Here is a 17,747-nt window from a genome sequence, read left to right as displayed (position 1 = left end):
AAGTTTGCCGAGGGACCAGGCCTACAGGAAGCCAGACTGGCATGGGAGACAGTGTCTCTATGGTTTCTAGTTCACCTGAGTCAATATCCACTTGGCATAATGAGAAGGGGACTTCAGTTCCTGACAGACTGACAGTCTGCAATTGGCTCTGGACTCCTGGAGTGTCTGGGGCATGGACCCCTGCTATGAGGGAGGGAGGAGGGCTGGGAAATGGGATCCCTGGATCTGGGGTAGTGGCAAGGTCTGGGGAATTGAACCCTTAGGTCTGAGGAAGCGGGAGAGCTGGTGATGGGAACCATGGATTGAAGGGAAGAAGCAAAGCTGGAGTCTGGGTCCCTGGGGCTAAGTAGGAAAGGAGGACTAGGTCCTTATCTTTATCTGAGGGAGGAGAAGTGGGTATAGGACCCTAAGTGGGTCTGAGCAGGGAAAGCTAGGTCTTGCAGTCCTAAAGCTTGGATATGAACCCATGAATCTAAGTAGGGGAGAAGGCTAGATAGATCCTAGACTCCAGGATATCAAGGAGGGTTCCCAAAGTCTGAGGGAGGAGTTAGGGTCTGGACCCTTGATTCTAAGTCTAGGGCCTCCAGGATTCCAGATCTGAGGGAAGAGGGCTGTTGTCCATTCTGTGGGAGGGAGGGGTCTGAGTTCAGATCCTGTTTCCCAAGAAGCCTAGGAGGAGGCTGTATCCCTTTCATCCCCAGGGCCGTCAGTAAACATCCTAGAGGGTGCTGAGTGGGCCCTAGGCTGACTCCGTCAGAGATGACACAGGTCCGAGGGGGCTCGGCAGGGGGTATGGGGGTGGGGGTCAGAGGGGTTGTGGGGCTGAGGCCGGGCAGCTGCTGACCGTTTCCTGTGTCAACACCATCTGGACCCACTTCCCAATTCCCTGGATTCCTCAGGGATCAAGGAGGGGGTGGGGGTGGGGCTGCTTGGCGCTGGACTGCGGATTGGGATTGGGGGGGGCACCGTCAAGGCCCTCACCACTAATGACAGGTTTGGGCTGCCTCTGTGGCTGACCTGCCCCGTCACCCCCCAGAGGCCAGACAGGACCCCCCAGGGACAGACAGACGGACACACACAGCCTGGGATGTGCTGACATCACACCCAGCCAGCACCAGCTCACCCAGGGGTGAGCACAACATCAAGGCACCCGTGGCTGGACCCCCACATCCTAGGGACCCTCCGAGACCTTCTGCTCTCCCCCTCTCTCTGTTTTTGAGTACTCAAGCTGGTCTCCCCAGGACTCATCTTTCCTTGCATCTGTCTTCTTGTCACGAGACTTTGAGATTCTGTTTGTGTTTGTTTGTCTCCGCTACCTTCCGTCATTTGGGGGGATTCCCAGAGTCTCCCATCCCGTCTGTCTCTGTCTTTGTCTTATTTCCAGAGATTTGCTATTCCTACCCTCACCAAAGGAAGACCCAGGAGTCCCAAGTCCACTCTGTCCTTTGTGGTCACCCTGGGGACGATGAGTCTTTCCCCACAACCCTCAGGGTGAAGAGTGAGGCAGGACTAAAAACTAGCCCCAGCCCACGACCCAGACCCATGAACTTTCTCAGACACAGAGGTCCCACAATTGTTGGACATCACAGTTTTCTTCCACTTATATAAAAATGAGAATTTAGTACCCTGGGTCTGAGGGAGGAGGGCTGGGGTCTATACACTGGGTCTGATGGAGGAGGCTGGGGTCTGTACTCTGGGTCTGATGGAGAAGGGCTGGGGTCTGTCTATACACTGGATCTGATGGAAGAGGCTGGGGTCTGTGCACTGGGTCTGAGGGAGGAGGCTTGGGTCTGTTCTCTGGGTCTGAGGGAGGAGGCTGGGGTCTGTTCTCTGGGTCTGATGGAGGAGGCTGGGGTCTGTGCATTGGGTCTGATGGAGAAGGGCTGGAGTCTATACACTGAATCTGATGGAGGAGGCTGGGGTCTGTGCACTGGGTCTGAGGGAGGAGGCTTGGGTCTGTTCTCTGGGTCTGAGGGAGGAGGCTGGGGTCTGTGCACTGGATCTGAGGGAGGAGGCTGGGGTCTGTGCTCCTCGGTCTGATGGAGGAGGGTTAGGGTCTGTATACTGGATCTGAGGGAGGAGGGTTAGGATCTGTACACCAGATCTGATGGAGGAGGACTGGACTAGAGCCCTGGGTCTGAGAGAAGAGAGCTAGTGTTTGCAGTCTGGGTCTGAGGGAGGAGGCTTGGGTACCTATGACCCTGGGTCTTATGGAGGAGGGCTGGGGTCTGGAGCCCTGGATCTAAGGGAGGGACAGGGTCTGTACCCTGTGTTTGAACTTAACCCTCTCAAGAGGGTTAAACCCCTGAGACCCTGGGCCTGAGGGAAAAGGCTGGGGTGTGTGCCCAGGGTTTGAGGAATAGGGGAGATGAAGAGGTGATGGTATGAGTTCTTGAATCTCAGTTGGGGGAAGGGGCGAGCATTTGCAGTCCCTGGTATTGGTCCAGGTCTGGCTGCAAGCCCAGTCCCCTATCCCCTCAGGCCAGTCCATTCCCCAGGCTGGTGGCCTGAGTCACCTTGGCTAGCCCACATGGTCTGAGGGGGGGGGCTACGTCAGTTCTCCCCTCACTGACGCAGCCTTGGGCCCCCCACGCTGACTCAGCCGGAAACAGGCCCCCTGAGGGGCGGAGACCCAGTGGTCAGAAGCCTGGGTCCCAGCAGGAGCAGGGGCTGAGGAGGGCCCCTGGGAGGCCCCTCAAAGGGGTGGTGTGACAGACCATGAAAGGGAGAGAAAGAGCTCTTACCTGAGGCGATGAGGTCATGTCCCACCATGGGGGGCTGTGACCTCACCTCCTGGGGGATCTGAGCAGTTCTCCCCCCCTAGTGGTGGAAGGTGGGGAGGGGACGTCTTTGGCTGCCAGTCAGTCCCAGAGCCAGCTTCCCCCCACCCCCCAATCTCCAGCCAATGCATTAGTCCCAAAGGCAGGCATGGGTGGTCTGCACAGAGATTTTTATTTTTATTTTTTTTTGAAGTCTAAGTCACTGACCTGTGCTCAGAGCCATGGCATTCTCCTCCTGAGGAGGAGGCTTCTGGAGATGGGCATGAATTCCTCTGCCCTGTCTCTTAAAGGGCTGTGAATTCTGAGCCAATAGTAGGCAGTCATTCAATGAACATGGTCGTGTGGGCATTGCTGTAGTCTGCATGCTCTGCTCTTACCTGGATAGACAAATATCATGCCCCCCTTCTCTGGATGTGACTTTGTCTTTGTTCCAAGTACCTACCCACTCGTTTCTGCCATCTTTCCCAGGGGCTCCCCATGTCCCTGGAAGACTGATAACTGTAACCCTGAGACCAGCAATGGTTCCCTGGTAGTCACTGCACATCACTCTCACGGTGGCATTAGCGATAGGAAGGTGTGTGTGTGTGTGTGTGTATGTGGGGGTGGGTAGTTGTGCCTGTGTGCAAGTGCACAGAGGCCGGGCGGGGTGGGGGGACAATAGGTGCCCTGCTCAACTCTCAACTTTATGCCCTGGAGAGAGGGTCTCCCATTGAACTGGGAGCTAGGCTGGAAGACAGCAAGCCCCAGGGAGCCTGCCGTCTCCACCTGCTCCGTCATGGTGCTGCAGATTCACATCTCGGTGGGGGATTCAACTTGGGTTCTCAGGTTTGTGCACCAGACACGTTTACCCACTGGCCATCTCGTCAGCCCCGTCTACAGATGAGAGAATTGAGGCAGCAGGGGGTGGTGGTTGGTGGTGTGGCAACACGGCCAGAGACATCTGTGGAGGACCTCCATGCCTCTTTCTTTTGGCCCTTCCATCTTGTCTCCTCAGCATATCATCTGACTTCTGTCTCTCAGGTGACCCCATCTTTAGTCACCCTGCTTTGCTATCTCCATAGGCTTTGTACATTCTTCTGCAGCCAGCTTCTTCTCTCCAGGGCCATGTCCCTCTTCCCCTCTGGTTCTTTTTAAAAATAGGGTCTCAGGTAGCCCAGGCTGGCTTCAGGCTCACTCTATAGCTACAGATGACCTTGAACTCCTGAACATCCTGCCTCTAAGTGCTGAGACCACAAGGTGTGCACCATCACAACCAGTGCTGGGAGTAAAACCAGGCAAGGCCTTTATGCATGCTAAGCCAGCACTCTGAACTGAGCCATGCCCCTCAGCGCCTCAGTTTCCCCGCATCTGCATGTCAGAGACTGCGGACCTCTCTGTCCTACGGTCCCCACCTCTGGGCATCTGTCAGTCGCCCTCTGTTTCGGAGTCGCTACCTCAGTCCCAGTGTTTTCATCCCTCCTTGTCACTTAGACTTTCCCTCTCATCTCCATCTCCCCAGGCCCCTGACTGGCCTCTCCTCCTGTCTCCCCATCGCTCCAGAAGGGCTAGTGCGGGTCCATCCAGACCCCCACCCACAGCCCAGGCTCCATGGAGCTCTTGAGCCTTGTGTGTGTATCCCAGCCCGTGGAGGTGGAGGGAGGGGACGCCAATGACCTCACCGGCCCCTCTCAGACCACCCCCCCTTCACTTTTCAACTTTTCCAACTTTTCCTTCCGTGCCCTCCTCCGAGCAAGGCGGTGTGAGCCCTGCTAGGCAGCCGGCTAGTCTGAATGGAAAAGGCAGGAGGGAGGGTGAGTCAGGATGTGTCAGGCCGCCCTCCCCTGCTGCCTGCCCCCCGCCCGCCCGCCCCGGCCCCCTATATAACCCCCCAGGCGTACACACTCCCTCACTGCCTGGCCCTTGCTGCTCACACTCACATACCTCCCCTCCCCAGGCCGAGGCCCAGCTGACCCCCTGGGATCCCCCGGCAGCGGACAGGGAAGGGTTAAAGGCCCCCCCGGCTCCCTGCCCCCTGCCCTGGGGAACCTCTGGCCTGTGGGGACATGAACTGTAAGTTGGTTCCAGTTCATGGGGTGAGGGGACAGGGTGGGGGGGAAGGAGGAAAGGATTGAGGGGGGTGGGGAGGGTGGGAAGCAAAGTAGGGACAGACGGCCGAAGAGAGGGAATCATGGGGAGTCAGATGGAACGAGAAGGAATAGTCAGAAAAGTGGGAGTTTGAGAGAAGAGATGGACAGAGAGAGACATAGATAAAACGCAAGTAAAAGAGAGAAGATACAGACAGACACTATCAGGGTCAGATCCTGGGAGATGATACTGAAGGGTCCGGGTATCCCGGGGAGACAGCGGGGAGCGAGGGACAGAGACAACCATGAACTCCAACTGCGAAGCTCTGGGAGGGAAACTGAGGCAGAAAGTCCCAGATGATGACAGCAAGACACAGAGGAGGCAGGGGAGGCAGACGAGAGAGGGGTGTGGACAGAGAGCTTAAAGAGCCAGACAGATGCGCACCGGCCGGGGACGGGCGCACCGATAGACGGCCGGCCAAGGAGGGGCTGCGAAGGACTGGCTACAGCCAGAGGGGACCAAGGGGGCGGGCTGGGGGTGTGATACAGGAGCTTGGAGGCCAGGGGGGCTCTGATTGGCTGTCTGGCTCGGAGGTGGGCGGAGCAGCTGGGGGATGGGCAGCCGGCAAAGGAGCTGTCCCTAGCCCCTGAGCCCCAACGCGGCCAGCCGGGTCTCCAGCTGCCTGCGTCCCTGAGCGCTTCTCAGACCAGGTGCGCCCAGGTCCTCCCCGACTCAGCGGCCTAGCCTTCCGCGGCCACCTTTGTGGACATATGGGAGGGAGTCCGGGGCGCCTCCCTGGAGAGAAATCGGTGTGTTCGGATGTCAGCTCCAGACTCTGGCTCCTTCCCCTGTTCCCAGGCCGGCTCAGGCTCCTTGGGCAGGGGAGGGGGCAGGTTCTGGCCTGTGCTCCCCCCTCATGCCCCGCCCCGGGGCCCAGATTCCGGCGTCCGGGGGCGGACGGGAGACGCCCGGCCCGTCTACCCGCCCCGGGCCGCGTCTGCTCCGACGGGCGGGGCAGCCAGAGCCAGGGAGGGAGAGGGAAGCCCGCCCGGGCTCGGGCTTTGCGACCTGCCCCGGGGCGCCCCACCCTGAGACTCAAGACCTCCAGGTCCTCCTCCCTCAGATCCAGGCGTTCAGGCTCCAACCCTCCTCCCTCAGACCCGGGAGTCCAAACCTCAGTTCTCCTCCCTCGGAACCTGGAGTTCAGGCTCCAGCCTTCCTCCCTCAGTCCTTAACAGTCCAGACCCCATACCTCCTTATTTAAAGTGTCTGGGTCCCAGCCTTTCTCCCTCAGACTCAGAATCCAGCCTCCATCCCTCCTTCTACAAGCCGTAAAGTCCAAACCTCAGTCTTGCTCCTTCAAAACCAAAATTCTGGACCCCAGCCTACCTCACTCAGACCCAGGTTCTGTATTCTAGTCCTTCCTCAGAGGAAGGAATCTAGACCCCACTTCACTCCCTCAGACCCAGAGTTGGGCCTGATTTCTCTCTTTTTCTGTACCCAGGTGTTTGTCACCTGGTCCTGGTGGTGCTGAGCCTCTGGCCAAATAGAGCCATTGCCCCTGGGCCACCATCTGGCTCCCCTCGAGTCTCTTCAGATCCTCGTGCAGATCTGGACAGCGCTGTCCTCCTGACCCGATCCCTTCTGGCAGACACTCGGCAACTAGCCGCACAGATGGTAGGTTACTGGAGGGACAGGGCTGGGACTGTTAAGAATGAGAGTCACTTCTTTCTCTCTTGGGCACCCGAAGACCAGGAGAGCCTGGGGTTCCCCTCACAGCTTCTTTCTCACCAGAGAGACAAATTCCCAGCGGACGGAGACCACAATCTGGACTCCCTGCCTACCTTGGCCATGAGCGCTGGGACACTGGGATCCTTGCAGGTGAGAGCTGCTTGGCAGGGAGGACTGAATGACTGTTGGCGGAGGGGACCATGTGCCAGCTCTTCTGTAATTTCCATCCCTGGTCATCAGCTTCCAGGTGTGCTGACAAGGCTTCGAGTAGACTTGATGTCCTACCTCCGGCATGTGCAATGGCTGCGCAGGGCAGGTGGTCCATCCCTGAAGATTCTGGAGCCAGAGCTGGGTGCCCTGCAAGCCCGGCTGGACCGGCTACTTCGTCGTCTACAGCTCTTGGTATGTTTTAACTCTGTGACCCTTTGCCTCCATTTTGAAACCTCTGACCCCCAAGAAACAGTGGTCTGAGACTTTGATTCTCAACATTTCAGGATCCCAGACTGACTTTGAAAACCCAGCTCCCCCCCACATCTGATCCCTGAAAATGAGACACCCATGATCCCATAACCATGAAACCTTGAGGTCCCAAGACCCCCAGAGTCCTTCAGAACATCTCTTAACTGACCCTCAAGGCTCCAAACTGTCACAGTCCATGACCTGTGTCCCCCAAATCCCTGCACATGGTAATGTGAACCCCCCAATCCTGACAACCTGTCTGAAAGTCTAGACCCTAGACCCTGAATCCCAGGACCTGAGGCCCATGAAACCTACCCTGAGTCCTTCGAATCCAAGTTTTTGGATGAGAATTAGAGGTGTAGGCCCTAGGATGCCTGAAGCTGTAAACCTTTGATTTCTGAAGTCTCAGATCCCAGCCCCGAGAGCCTCATATCTCAAGGGCCCAGTCCCGGCCCCTAAAATTCAGGATCCTGACTCAACCAGCCTTGAGACTCACTCTACGATGCCAAAACCTCAAGTCTAGACCCTAGCTGAGCATGGTGACTGTTGCCTATAGTCTCAGCACTCATAGGCAAGACATAGGGGACTGTCACAAGTTTCAGGCCAGCCTGGTCTACTTAGTGAATTCCAGGATAGCTATAGCTACATAGCAAAACCCTGTCTCAAAAAAACCACATCCAGGTATGGGAGGCAGCACCTGATGGTACTCCTGTTATTTGGGAGGTGACCACAGAAGAAGGAGAGTTCAAGGTCATCCTTGGCTGTTAGCGAGTTGAGGCCAGTTGGGCTATATGAAATCTTGTCTCAGAATAAATATCCCAGTCCTATGTCTCATTTCAAATATTATGAGGTTAAAAAATATCAAACTCTAAATTTTAAAACCTCATGAAGTCTTCAAACTTTAGTGCTTGACTGCAAAGACCCATAGATCTCAAATTCTTTTTATTTCATTTTTAATAGTTATTTATTTATTATGTAGACAACATTCTGTCTCCATGTATGCCTGCAGGTCAGATCTTATTACAGATGGTTTGAGCCATCCTGTGGTTGCTGGGACTTGAACTCAGGACCTCGGAAGGGCAGCCAGTACTCTTAACCTCTGAGCCATTTCTCCAGTCCCAGATCTCAAATTTTTGTTCCTAGCCCCAAGCCTTAGACATGGTCCCTAGACTCCAAGCTCTAAAACTCTAGCCCTGACCTCTCTTGAGAACTTGAGAAGACCTGGCAAGCACCAGGATCACAGCCTTCATTCCCTAGCCCCTAACTACTTGGCCTTTAGGACAGTAACCTTGGTGTGTGTGTGTGTGTGTGTGTGTGTGTGTGTGTGTGTGTAAGCCTGGAGGCAGAAATCAACATGATCATCTTCGTCAATTAATCATGTTCTGCCTTTTTTTTTTCATATTCTTTTTTTTAATGAGCAGGGTTTCTTGTAACCCAAACTGCTTTTTCTATGTAGCCTTGAACCTCTACCTCTGGAGTGCTGTAATTACAGATGTGAACCACTGCATCCAATCCAGCTTCAGTTCTCTGAACCCCAGACCCTGAAGAGATCTTAGACCTAAACCCCTTGCCTTTTGCTAACCTTGTTTTTCCCTCTTTGACAGACATCTCGCTTGGCTTTGCCCCAGGCAACCCCAGACCAACCCACGGTCCCCTTGGGCCCTCCTGCTTCAGCTTGGGGAAGCATCCGGGCGGCTCACGCCATCTTAGGAGGCTTGCACCTGACCTTGGACTGGGCTGTACGAGGCCTGCTGTTGCTGAAGACTCGGCTGTGACTCAAGACTGAAAGCCACCACCGATATCATCTTTTAAAGCCACATTTTTATTTATTTATTTATTTTGTTACTTGGGGGGGCTGATCATCAGGGGCATGCCACACCCCACACAAGCCGACACCCAGCTAGATACATTTCCAGGAGACCTGGGTGAGGGGGGGAATCACCTGTGTGGCTTATTTATACTTATTTATTTAAGGGATCGGGGTGGGTGGGGGTGGGAGGATCTGAGATCCTAGATTCTGGGGTCTCTATGAAATTTGTCCACAGTGTCTTCCTTGCTTCCTCCATTATTTATTAAACAATTACTTTTTATATTAAGTGGGGAAGGAAGCCTGGGGCTTTATATCAAAACGTGAGAAGTTTTGGTAAGACATAAAAGGGGGTGATTTAAATACATATCCACTTAGAGGTAATTAGCAGGGGGAAGCCAAAATGATCTGTATCTGACCTGGTGCCTAGCACGTCAAAGCTCCTCAACGGATATTTAACAGAAGGTTCCAGAATATCACCTTAGAACTAATAGCACCTGCATGGTACAGAGATGCAAAGTGCAAGGTTGTTTTCGGCGACATTCATGCCGACCAATAGGAACCAACGGAGATTCACGAGTGGGGGATGCACGAGTGAAAAGATACATCCACGTGATGGAATACTAACTAGCCAGTCTTAAAACGTCCAGGCAAAGGCTGAAGAGCGGCAGATGGTAGAACCACTCTTTCTATACATAAGTATGGATTTATTTTTCAAAATGGAAACACCAAAACGTTGACAATGACTGTCTCAGGGTTGAAAACACGAGATGGGACTGTGGGGTGACTTTTATTTTTTTTGTGCTTTTATTTTCCAGAGTTTTTATTGTGATTGTATTTTGCATGACACATTTAAAAACAATAATAAACACTATTTTTAGAATGAGAGAATATCACTCCCTGTCTCACCCCACCGTACATGTGCCACAAGAAGAAAAGGCCTCAGAATAGAACAAGAAATATGGTTACTCGAGCTCATGTTCTGGGTCATGCTGAGCCTGGATTTTTTTTTTTTTGAACTTAGACAATTGTCCCAAATCCTCAAAACAGGCCTTGTTTTATAAAAGAGAGAAATTGAGGCTCCAATGGGAGGAGTTGGTTTCTGCAGGGATTTTGTTTTGTTTTATTTTGTTTTTGAGTCTTATCATGAGGTTCTGGCTGGCCTGGACCTCACAGAGATCTGCCTGTCTCTGCCTACTGAATTCTGGGATTAAAGATGTGTGTCACCATGCCCAGCTTGTTGCTGTTATGGCCACATAGGTAGTTGACCTATGTCGTTATGGTGCTGGAATTGAACCCAGGACCTTGTGCATGCCAGACAAGTATTTTACCACTTAACTACAACCCAAGCCCTTGGTTTTATTCATTCATTTATTTTGAGGCAGGGTATTGTTATAAAGCCTAGGCTGGCCTCAGACTTATAATTTTCCTCACTCTGTATCCCTAGTGCTGGGAATATAGTTGTAGTCACTATTCTCAGTCATGTTGGCCCTTTCTTTACAGTTCACTGTTCAGTTGATGTGAGATCGTGCAAGCAAACACACACATACACACACACACACACACACACACACACACACATCATTGGGAAACTGAGGCTCAGCATGGTGCTGGGTCTTGCTGAGGAGGAGGGACACTGGCAGAGCTTGGCCTGTGATTCAAGTCTTTGGGCTAATGGTCCCTGTATAGGTACTAACACAAACCCCTATGGTGATGGTGTCTGTATCACCACAATTTTGGGTCCAGAGAGGGGATGCTCTGATGGAGTCAGCCTATCCCAACTTTGAAGACTCCATATTCTGGAAGGATGTGGCCCCTGGATAGTTCCCAGGAAGCAGCCTCTTGGTGTCTAGTGAGGTCACAAAGCCCCTGTCAAAGGTTCCTCCCACAGCCTAGAGCTGACTACCTCTCTGCAGGGCCATGGCCATACCAGAGTCTCTCAGCCCTGGGGACACTCCACTTTCTGTCACTGCCGAGCTCCTGACATCCTTGAAGCCCAGGGGTCCAAGACTGGTGGGCTGGGGTGGGTCCTGGGTCCCTGAATCTATACACCTCCCCCTGCTGTTCTGACAGCCGTCATGAAACGGCTGTTGAACATTCGGCGAACCCAGCCTCCCCAGGACCCCCAGAAGTGGGTTCCCATTCTTGGGGAGCTGCAGAAGACCCTCCAGAAGGGCGAGTACCTGCCCCTCCGCCCGCTGCCCATGTTCGAGAGTAACTTTGTCCAGGTCCCCTGCTCCCTGCGCCCCGGGAAATGGGGGAGGAGGGTTGAAACACAGGAAGAGAGAGGGGACCCCCCCCCCAGACTGAGTGGGTTTGAACGGGGATTTGGAATTTGAACTTCTGTAGGTAGGAAGTGGGTTTGGAAAGAAAGGAGACTCTCAGGTGAGGGGATGCTGGAGGCATGTTGGAGAAAGGACTGGTCCCAGCCCTGCTCCCTGGCTGCCCCAGGTGACCAATCATGGGGCTCCTGCATTCGTGCACCACAGACCCAACAAGCTGACTATGGGTGTAGCGGCATCTTTGCCTGGTCTAGTGCTGCCTGACATTCTCTTGCTTGCTCGGCCCCCGGAGGGCAAAGATTGCTCCAGTCTCAACCTGACCAGGTATGTTCCTCCTCGTTCCTCGAGCTCTACCCCAAGCTCACTCCACTCTCCACATTACCTTGGCACTAGCTACCCGGGAGGTCTCCCACCTCCCGCAGGATGATCCCGCTAGACCTTGCCCACCTCTATGTCCACGATCTGCCCTCCTGGCGCCTGAAGCTTCGTCTGATCACCGGTCGCTACTACTACCTGGAACTGGATGCCCCTGATCATGAGCTAGACTTCCTGTTTGACCGCTGGATTCGCCTCATCAACTTGCTTCATGAACCTACCATATCTTGGGCACCCAGGACCATGAACACGCCCCCCCTGGACGCGCCCCTAGACGGAGCGCCGGCCTCCACCTGGCGCCTTCAGGTGGGATTCAATGAGGCGGGATTGGAGACCACTGTCCTGATTCCACAGAGAACAGAGGCACCATTGCCCAAAGCTTGAGGGATGGGGTGGACAGGAAAAGGAGCTGGGTTCCTAGAATGCTGGGTCTGAAAGGAGGGTCTAAACTCACGGGACCAAGGAAGGAAAGTTAGGGATGAAGTTGCTGGCTGGATAGGTAGCAACCAGAAACCATGGGGCAGGGAAAATAACTCGGTTGATAAAGAAATTGCCTTCAGAGTATCAGGACCTGAGTTCAAGCCCTCATAACCCACATAAAAAGGCTAGCTGTAGCAGTACATGCTTGTAATCCCAATGTTGGGAGGCAGAGACAGGTAGATCCCTGGCCTTGCTTGAACCTACTTTGTATATTGATTCCAGCCAGTGAGGAAAACCTGTCTCAGAAGAAAGAAACTATAAAAGGTAGACAGTTTCTGAGCAATGACACCTGAGGGTGTCCTCCGACCTCCACATACACACACCTGTACACACACACACACACACACACACACACCAGAAAAAGTGGCCAGGCACCCAGGCACATACCTGTAATCTCCAATGTTTGGGAGATGAAGGCAGGAGAAGAGGGCTCTAGCCAGGTGTGGCTGCATGTGCTTTTTAAGCCCAGCATGGGGGAGGCAGGGGCAGGTAGATCTCTATGCCTTTGAGGTCAATCTGGTTTACAAAGAGAGTTCCAGGACAGCCAGGGCTGTTACACAGAGAAATCCTGTCTCAGAAAACCAATACCAAAACAAAGGAACAACAACACACACACACAAATTTGAGGCTGGTCTGGTTTATACCCTCAACTCATTAGCCTCTTTCCACTCTTTTTCGTGTATGTGTGTGAGCACTGGGGTGCTGCTTCTCGCCTACCATGTGGATCCTGGGGAGAACACTCAGGTCATCAGACGCAGCAACAGGTGCCTTTACCTGCTGTGTCTCTTAGCAGTCCTTGGCCCTACTTCCCATTTTGGGGAACAATTTCTATTTTTTTTTTCTGAGACACAGTTTTTTTTTTTTCTCTCTGTGTAGACTGGCTGTCTTGGAACTTGCTTTGTAGACCAGGCTGGACTCGAACTCACAAAGATCTGCCTGCCTCTACCTCCAGAGTGCTGGGATTAAAGGTACAAAGGTACACACCATCACTGCCCACCAATTTCCATTCTTTTTTTTTTTTATTTAAAGAAAAAAAAGAGGTTTGGTGGCTCGTGCTTGTAGTTCCCAAGACTTGGGAGGCTGAAGCAGGAGGATTGTAATGAATTTGAGGCCAGTCTAGCTACGTAGTGAGTTTCAGGTCATCATAGGCTTTAGGGTGAGACCCTGTGTTAAAACAAAAACAAAAGCCAAAGGAAGAGCTGGAGAGGAAGGTGAGCCCATAAAGGGCTTACCTTGCAAGTTCAAGAATCTAAATTGTACCCTGTCTCCAAAATTCATGTACAAATGCTCGGTGTGAGCCAGTAAGAAGGCTCAGTGGGTAAGAGCATCTGCCTCCAAGTCTGTCAACCTGGGTTGGATCCCCTGTCCCACATGGTGGAAGGAGGAGAGAGGCAACTGCTAAAAGCTGTCCCTTGACCTCCAAAGAGGTACCATGGCATGTGCACTTCCCCAAAATAATAAATAAATGCAATAAAAATGCTAAGGGCAGCATAAGGGTGGTGGTGGTGCACACCTTTATTCCCAGCACTTGGGAGGCTGAGGCAGGCGGATCTCTGTGAGTTCGAGTCCAGCCTGGTCTACAAAGCAAGTTCCAGAACAGCTAGTACTGTTACACAAGACAAACCCTGTTTTAAAAAAACAAAACAAAACCAAAAAAAAAAAAAAAACCGGGCAGTGGTGGCATGCCTTTAATCCCTGCACTTGGGAGGCAGAGGCCGGCAGAAACACTGTCTCAAAAAACTAAAAAGAGAGAGAGAAAGATTGAGAGAGAGAGAAACACAAAACACCCAAAACAAACAAACAAAAACCCCAAATATTAAGGGCCTGGAAGGGGAAAGGGAAAGGAGGTTCAGTGGTTAAGAGCACATACTGTGGGTGGTGGCGGCACATTCCTTTAATTACAGCTCTTGGGAGGAAGAGGCAGGAGGACCTCCGGGCGTTCAAGACCAGCCTGGTCTACAAAGCAAATTCCAGGACAGCCACAGCGATTACACAGAGAAACCCTGTCTCGAGAAACAAACAAACACACTCTGCTCTTGCTGAGGACCCATGTGTGCTGAGAACTCAGAGTGGCACTAACCGCCTGTAACTCCAACTTGAGTGTTAGCCAAAGGCTCTGCCCGACATTGGCTCCTACATTAACATGACATGGTATACATAGATGTAGGCACTCATACATACACATAAAATGAATAAATAGGGGCTGGAGAGATGGCTCAGGGTTAAGATCACTGGCTACTCTTCCAGAGGACCTGGGTTCAATTTCCAGTACCCACATGACAGCTCATAACTGCCTGTAACTCCCGTTTCAGGAGATCTGACACCTTCACACAGACACACATACATGTGGGCAAAACACAAAATGCATGTGAAATAAAAAAATGACTAAATAAACAAATCTTAAACTAAAATAGAATAAAAATAAGAAGGGGGACCAGTAAAAGACCTCAACAAACTGCCCCTTCTGTCCACAGGATCAATCTGGAAGCAGACTTACAGGTGAGCCACCTCTGTCAAAGGTTAGGCCACCTTCCTCTGCGTGTTAGGAACCCTCTCCCTCAAAGCATGGGTGGAGTGTAAACTCTTTGGCAGTTTCTCCTGCACACCCTGGCAGAGCTCACTTCTCACCTTGTCCTAGGAGCTTGCTCCATGTCACTGCCCCCTGAAGTCCTTGAGACTCTCTCTCTCTCTCTCTCTCTCTCTCTCTCTCTCTCTCTCTCTCTTTCCAGTTGAAGTGGCTCAGCGTACCTTCCCTTACAAGATATTCTCTTCTCAAAAACAAAGGAAGACCAAGGTGAGGCAGCCAGGGTTCTGTGTGTGTGTGTGCCATGCGCGTGGGGGTGGGGGTGGGGCTGGCCCTCCCCTGACTCTGACTCTCTCCTCTCTGCCCACGGACAGACAGTCAAGCACACACTCAGGTCTCAGGCTGTGGGTGACTCTCTGCCTCTCATCTGGTCACAACTGAAACCTCCTGAGGATCAGATGAAAGTCACAGAAAAGAAGTAGGCAATGAGCATTTGGGGCTGGTTATGTTTAGGACCCTGGCTCACACATTGCTAATATCCTGCCATGTTACTTCTGTAGATCCTACCTAAATGCCTGCCATGACAGATCCAAAACTCTCATCCGCGTTTCTGGTATGACCAATGCCCACCCTCTGCCACCAGCATGAGCCTGCTTGTGAATTTAATCCCTTTCCCAGAGGGCTCACACTTCTTTCTGCCCTACAGAGAAGGCCAGCTTCACCATCCGAACCATCTTTAGCATCATCTCCGGCACGATGAACCAGGAACACTCCAATTCAAAGGCCAGTTATTCATTAGGAGCTAGGGTCTAGACTCCAGTGTCCAAGGGAGGAGGGCTGGACCTGGACTCCAGGGTCCAAAGGAGGAGGTTTGGGATGTGGACTCCAGGGTTCGGGGTTCAAGGGAGAAGGATGGAAAGAAGAAAGGCTGAAAGACAAGATTCCCAAGCTTTGTGTCTCCCCTGGTCCTTAGCATGCCCATCCCATCCGTCTACAGACCTACAGATCGGATTCTGAGGGAACCACAGGCCGGGGCGGTCTTATCGAGACTCCCACACAGTGTATCGCTCATGACAGCCCTGGTTTACCCATCATCGACTCCTGTGATCACATGGACACCTTCCTGTGGACACAAGACCTTGATGAGCTCATGGACACTGAATCCACCTCGTTGTCTTCTTCCTTGTACACATCTCCTTACCCTCCTGCCTTATACATCTTTCCGAAGTCCAATGACAAGGCCATGCCCATAGGCTCGGTGAAATACATGGGGCCACTGTCCTCCCAGAAGGCTGCATCTGCCCCCATCCCACCAGGGAAAGCACCATTCATTTTGGACCAGTCTACTAAGGTACCAGCTGAGCCAGCTCCAGCTCAGAAGGCCCCAGCCCTCCCTGCTCCAGCTCGGAAGACCCCAGCTGCACCATGGTCAACCCAGAAGTCTCCAGCCAAACCTAGCCTCTTCTATAAGGTTCCACCTTCTATTTCCCAGAAGCCCCCATCTATCCCTGCACCCCCGCGGAAGGCCCCAGTTCTAGTTGCTCCACCCCAGAAAACTTTACCCCCAATTCCAAAGCTTCTACAAGTACCTGCAGGTCCTCAAAAGGCCACACCCCCAAAGAAGGAACTTCTAGTCCTAAATACTCAATCTCAGAAGGCTCCAACTGCCCGGTACCAGAAAACTCCCGATTCAAGGGCAAAGGCCCCTGAGGATACTAGCGTGTTACCGGCAGGAGACATGCTTGAGAGAAAGTCTGAAGGGAAACAGGAACCTGTTGTGTTGGTGAGAGGGCAGAAGACAAAAGTGGTAGATATGAGGGCCCAGGCCACAGCCCTGCAGTTGCCCTCTGCCACCACCAAGAAGCAATCCAAGGAGATCTTGATTAGCAAAACCCAGGAGGTCACTCTGGAGGCCTTGACGTGCAGGGGCAAATCGGAGGACAGGGCCTACGAGATGAGGGAAGAGACAACTGTGAACTTGCCTGATATGAAGTCCAAGGAGATAGAGAAGCAGAAGAAATGGGTCTTGACCCAGGAGGTAGCTGTTGAGGGCCTCCACACAGAGAACAACAGGGCCTTCTCTGTGGAGGGTCTCGCCCTGGCCAAGATGATGATCATGGCCAAATCCAAACAGCAGCACCTGAAGCCAGATACCATATCTCTGCCCTCCTGGTTCTCCATGACTTCCAGGGGGTCTGCCATGTCTGTGCTGGCCGATTTGCCCTTTAATGCCAGCCAGATGGCCTTACCAGAAGATACACAGGTAGTGGTCAGGTCCCCTACTAAGGTGAAAGAGAACACACAGCTCCAGGTGGAGGAGAAGCCACCTGAGGATTCGCTGAGGACTTTCAAGGAACCCATAATTGAGTTGCCAAAGACTGACAGCCCAAAGGTGGGTAAAACTGTTCAGTTTCCCACCACCATGACCACCTCAGGTTTGGAGAACACTTCCCGGCCAATGACACCCCTGACATCCCTGACGTCTCCCATCACCAAGACAGGCTCCTCAGTCAGGGTGCCCCAAAAGCCTGGAGTGAAACATCAAGGGCTCAAGCAGGCACAAACACAGCAGCAGCCTCTGGCTGTCGTGGGATCAACCTCAGAAGTTCTCTTGCCCATTGTCTTGGAAATGGAGAATAAGAGAAAAATGTCCATGAAAGAGGAGATTCTGGTAAAGGAATCTGGCATCCCTCATGCTCAGGTATTTGACATTAGCAGCTGGTATCCACTATCAACTCTAATATACATATGCATACAGAGAGGGAGAGAGAGAGAAAGAGGGGGGAGGAGAGCAGGTTCTCAAGATTGAATTCAGTCCATTGTGTATGCTAAGTGCAAACTTTACCATTGAGCCAACTCACGACTGCCATCACTAGACAGGAAGTAGATATGAAGTGTTGACTGTGTGGTGGGCATTGCCCTAAGCAGTGGGGATACAGAGCCCAATGATAAGGGTGGCAGAAGCAGATTATACCACTTGGCACCTAGTGGTTAAGGGATAAGGCATGTTGCTAAATATTTGCAATGCAGAGGACAGACCCCACCACAGCACAACGGCCTAAGGTGGCTCAGCCTTAGGGCTGGAGTCATTTGTGTAAAGACATGAAAGAGGAGACTGGAGGTGTAGCTCAGATGGCAGGGTACTTCCGGAGCATGTACAGAGCCCTGAGTTGGAACCACCCGACCCTGAAGGAAACAAGGTGTAGTGGCCCAACATGCCTGTACTCCTGGCCATCAGGAGGTGA

General features: G+C 52.7%; 2 protein-coding genes across 4 annotated transcripts; both read left to right on the top strand.

The window, feature by feature from the left end:
- Positions 1-4,758: 4,758 nt before the first annotated feature.
- Positions 4,759-8,944, top strand: Il11 (interleukin 11). Of its 3 annotated transcripts, none has more exons than XM_041654726.1 (5): positions 4,759-4,829; positions 6,349-6,521; positions 6,639-6,725; positions 6,816-6,977; positions 8,639-8,944. In XM_041654726.1, the coding sequence occupies exons 1-5, from the start codon at positions 4,823-4,825 to the stop codon at positions 8,807-8,809; spliced, it is 600 nt and encodes a 199-aa protein (XP_041510660.1). In that variant the 5' UTR covers positions 4,759-4,822; the 3' UTR covers positions 8,810-8,944. The 3 variants fall into 3 exon arrangements, with proteins under 3 accessions (XP_041510660.1, XP_041510661.1, XP_041510662.1); XM_041654727.1 differs by lacking the exon at positions 4,759-4,829 and adding an exon at positions 5,453-5,554; XM_041654728.1 differs by lacking the exon at positions 4,759-4,829 and adding an exon at positions 5,480-5,653.
- A 1,975-nt stretch (positions 8,945-10,919) lies between these two features.
- Fam71e2 (family with sequence similarity 71 member E2) lies at positions 10,920-17,747 on the top strand. Its single transcript, XM_041654508.1, has 10 exons — positions 10,920-11,069; positions 11,293-11,447; positions 11,546-11,804; positions 14,453-14,477; positions 14,708-14,772; positions 14,877-14,980; positions 15,063-15,115; positions 15,209-15,271; positions 15,504-17,223; positions 17,741-17,747. Exons 1-10 carry the CDS (start codon positions 10,920-10,922, stop codon positions 17,745-17,747), a joined length of 2,601 nt encoding a protein of 866 aa, XP_041510442.1.

This window comes from Microtus oregoni, unplaced genomic scaffold (assembly GCF_018167655.1).
Source record: "Microtus oregoni isolate MIOR12 unplaced genomic scaffold, Mior012 000006F_ref0000085, whole genome shotgun sequence".
In the NCBI taxonomy this organism is placed as follows: domain Eukaryota; kingdom Metazoa; phylum Chordata; class Mammalia; order Rodentia; family Cricetidae; genus Microtus; species Microtus oregoni.
This window is presented reverse-complemented; position numbering and strand designations above follow the sequence as displayed.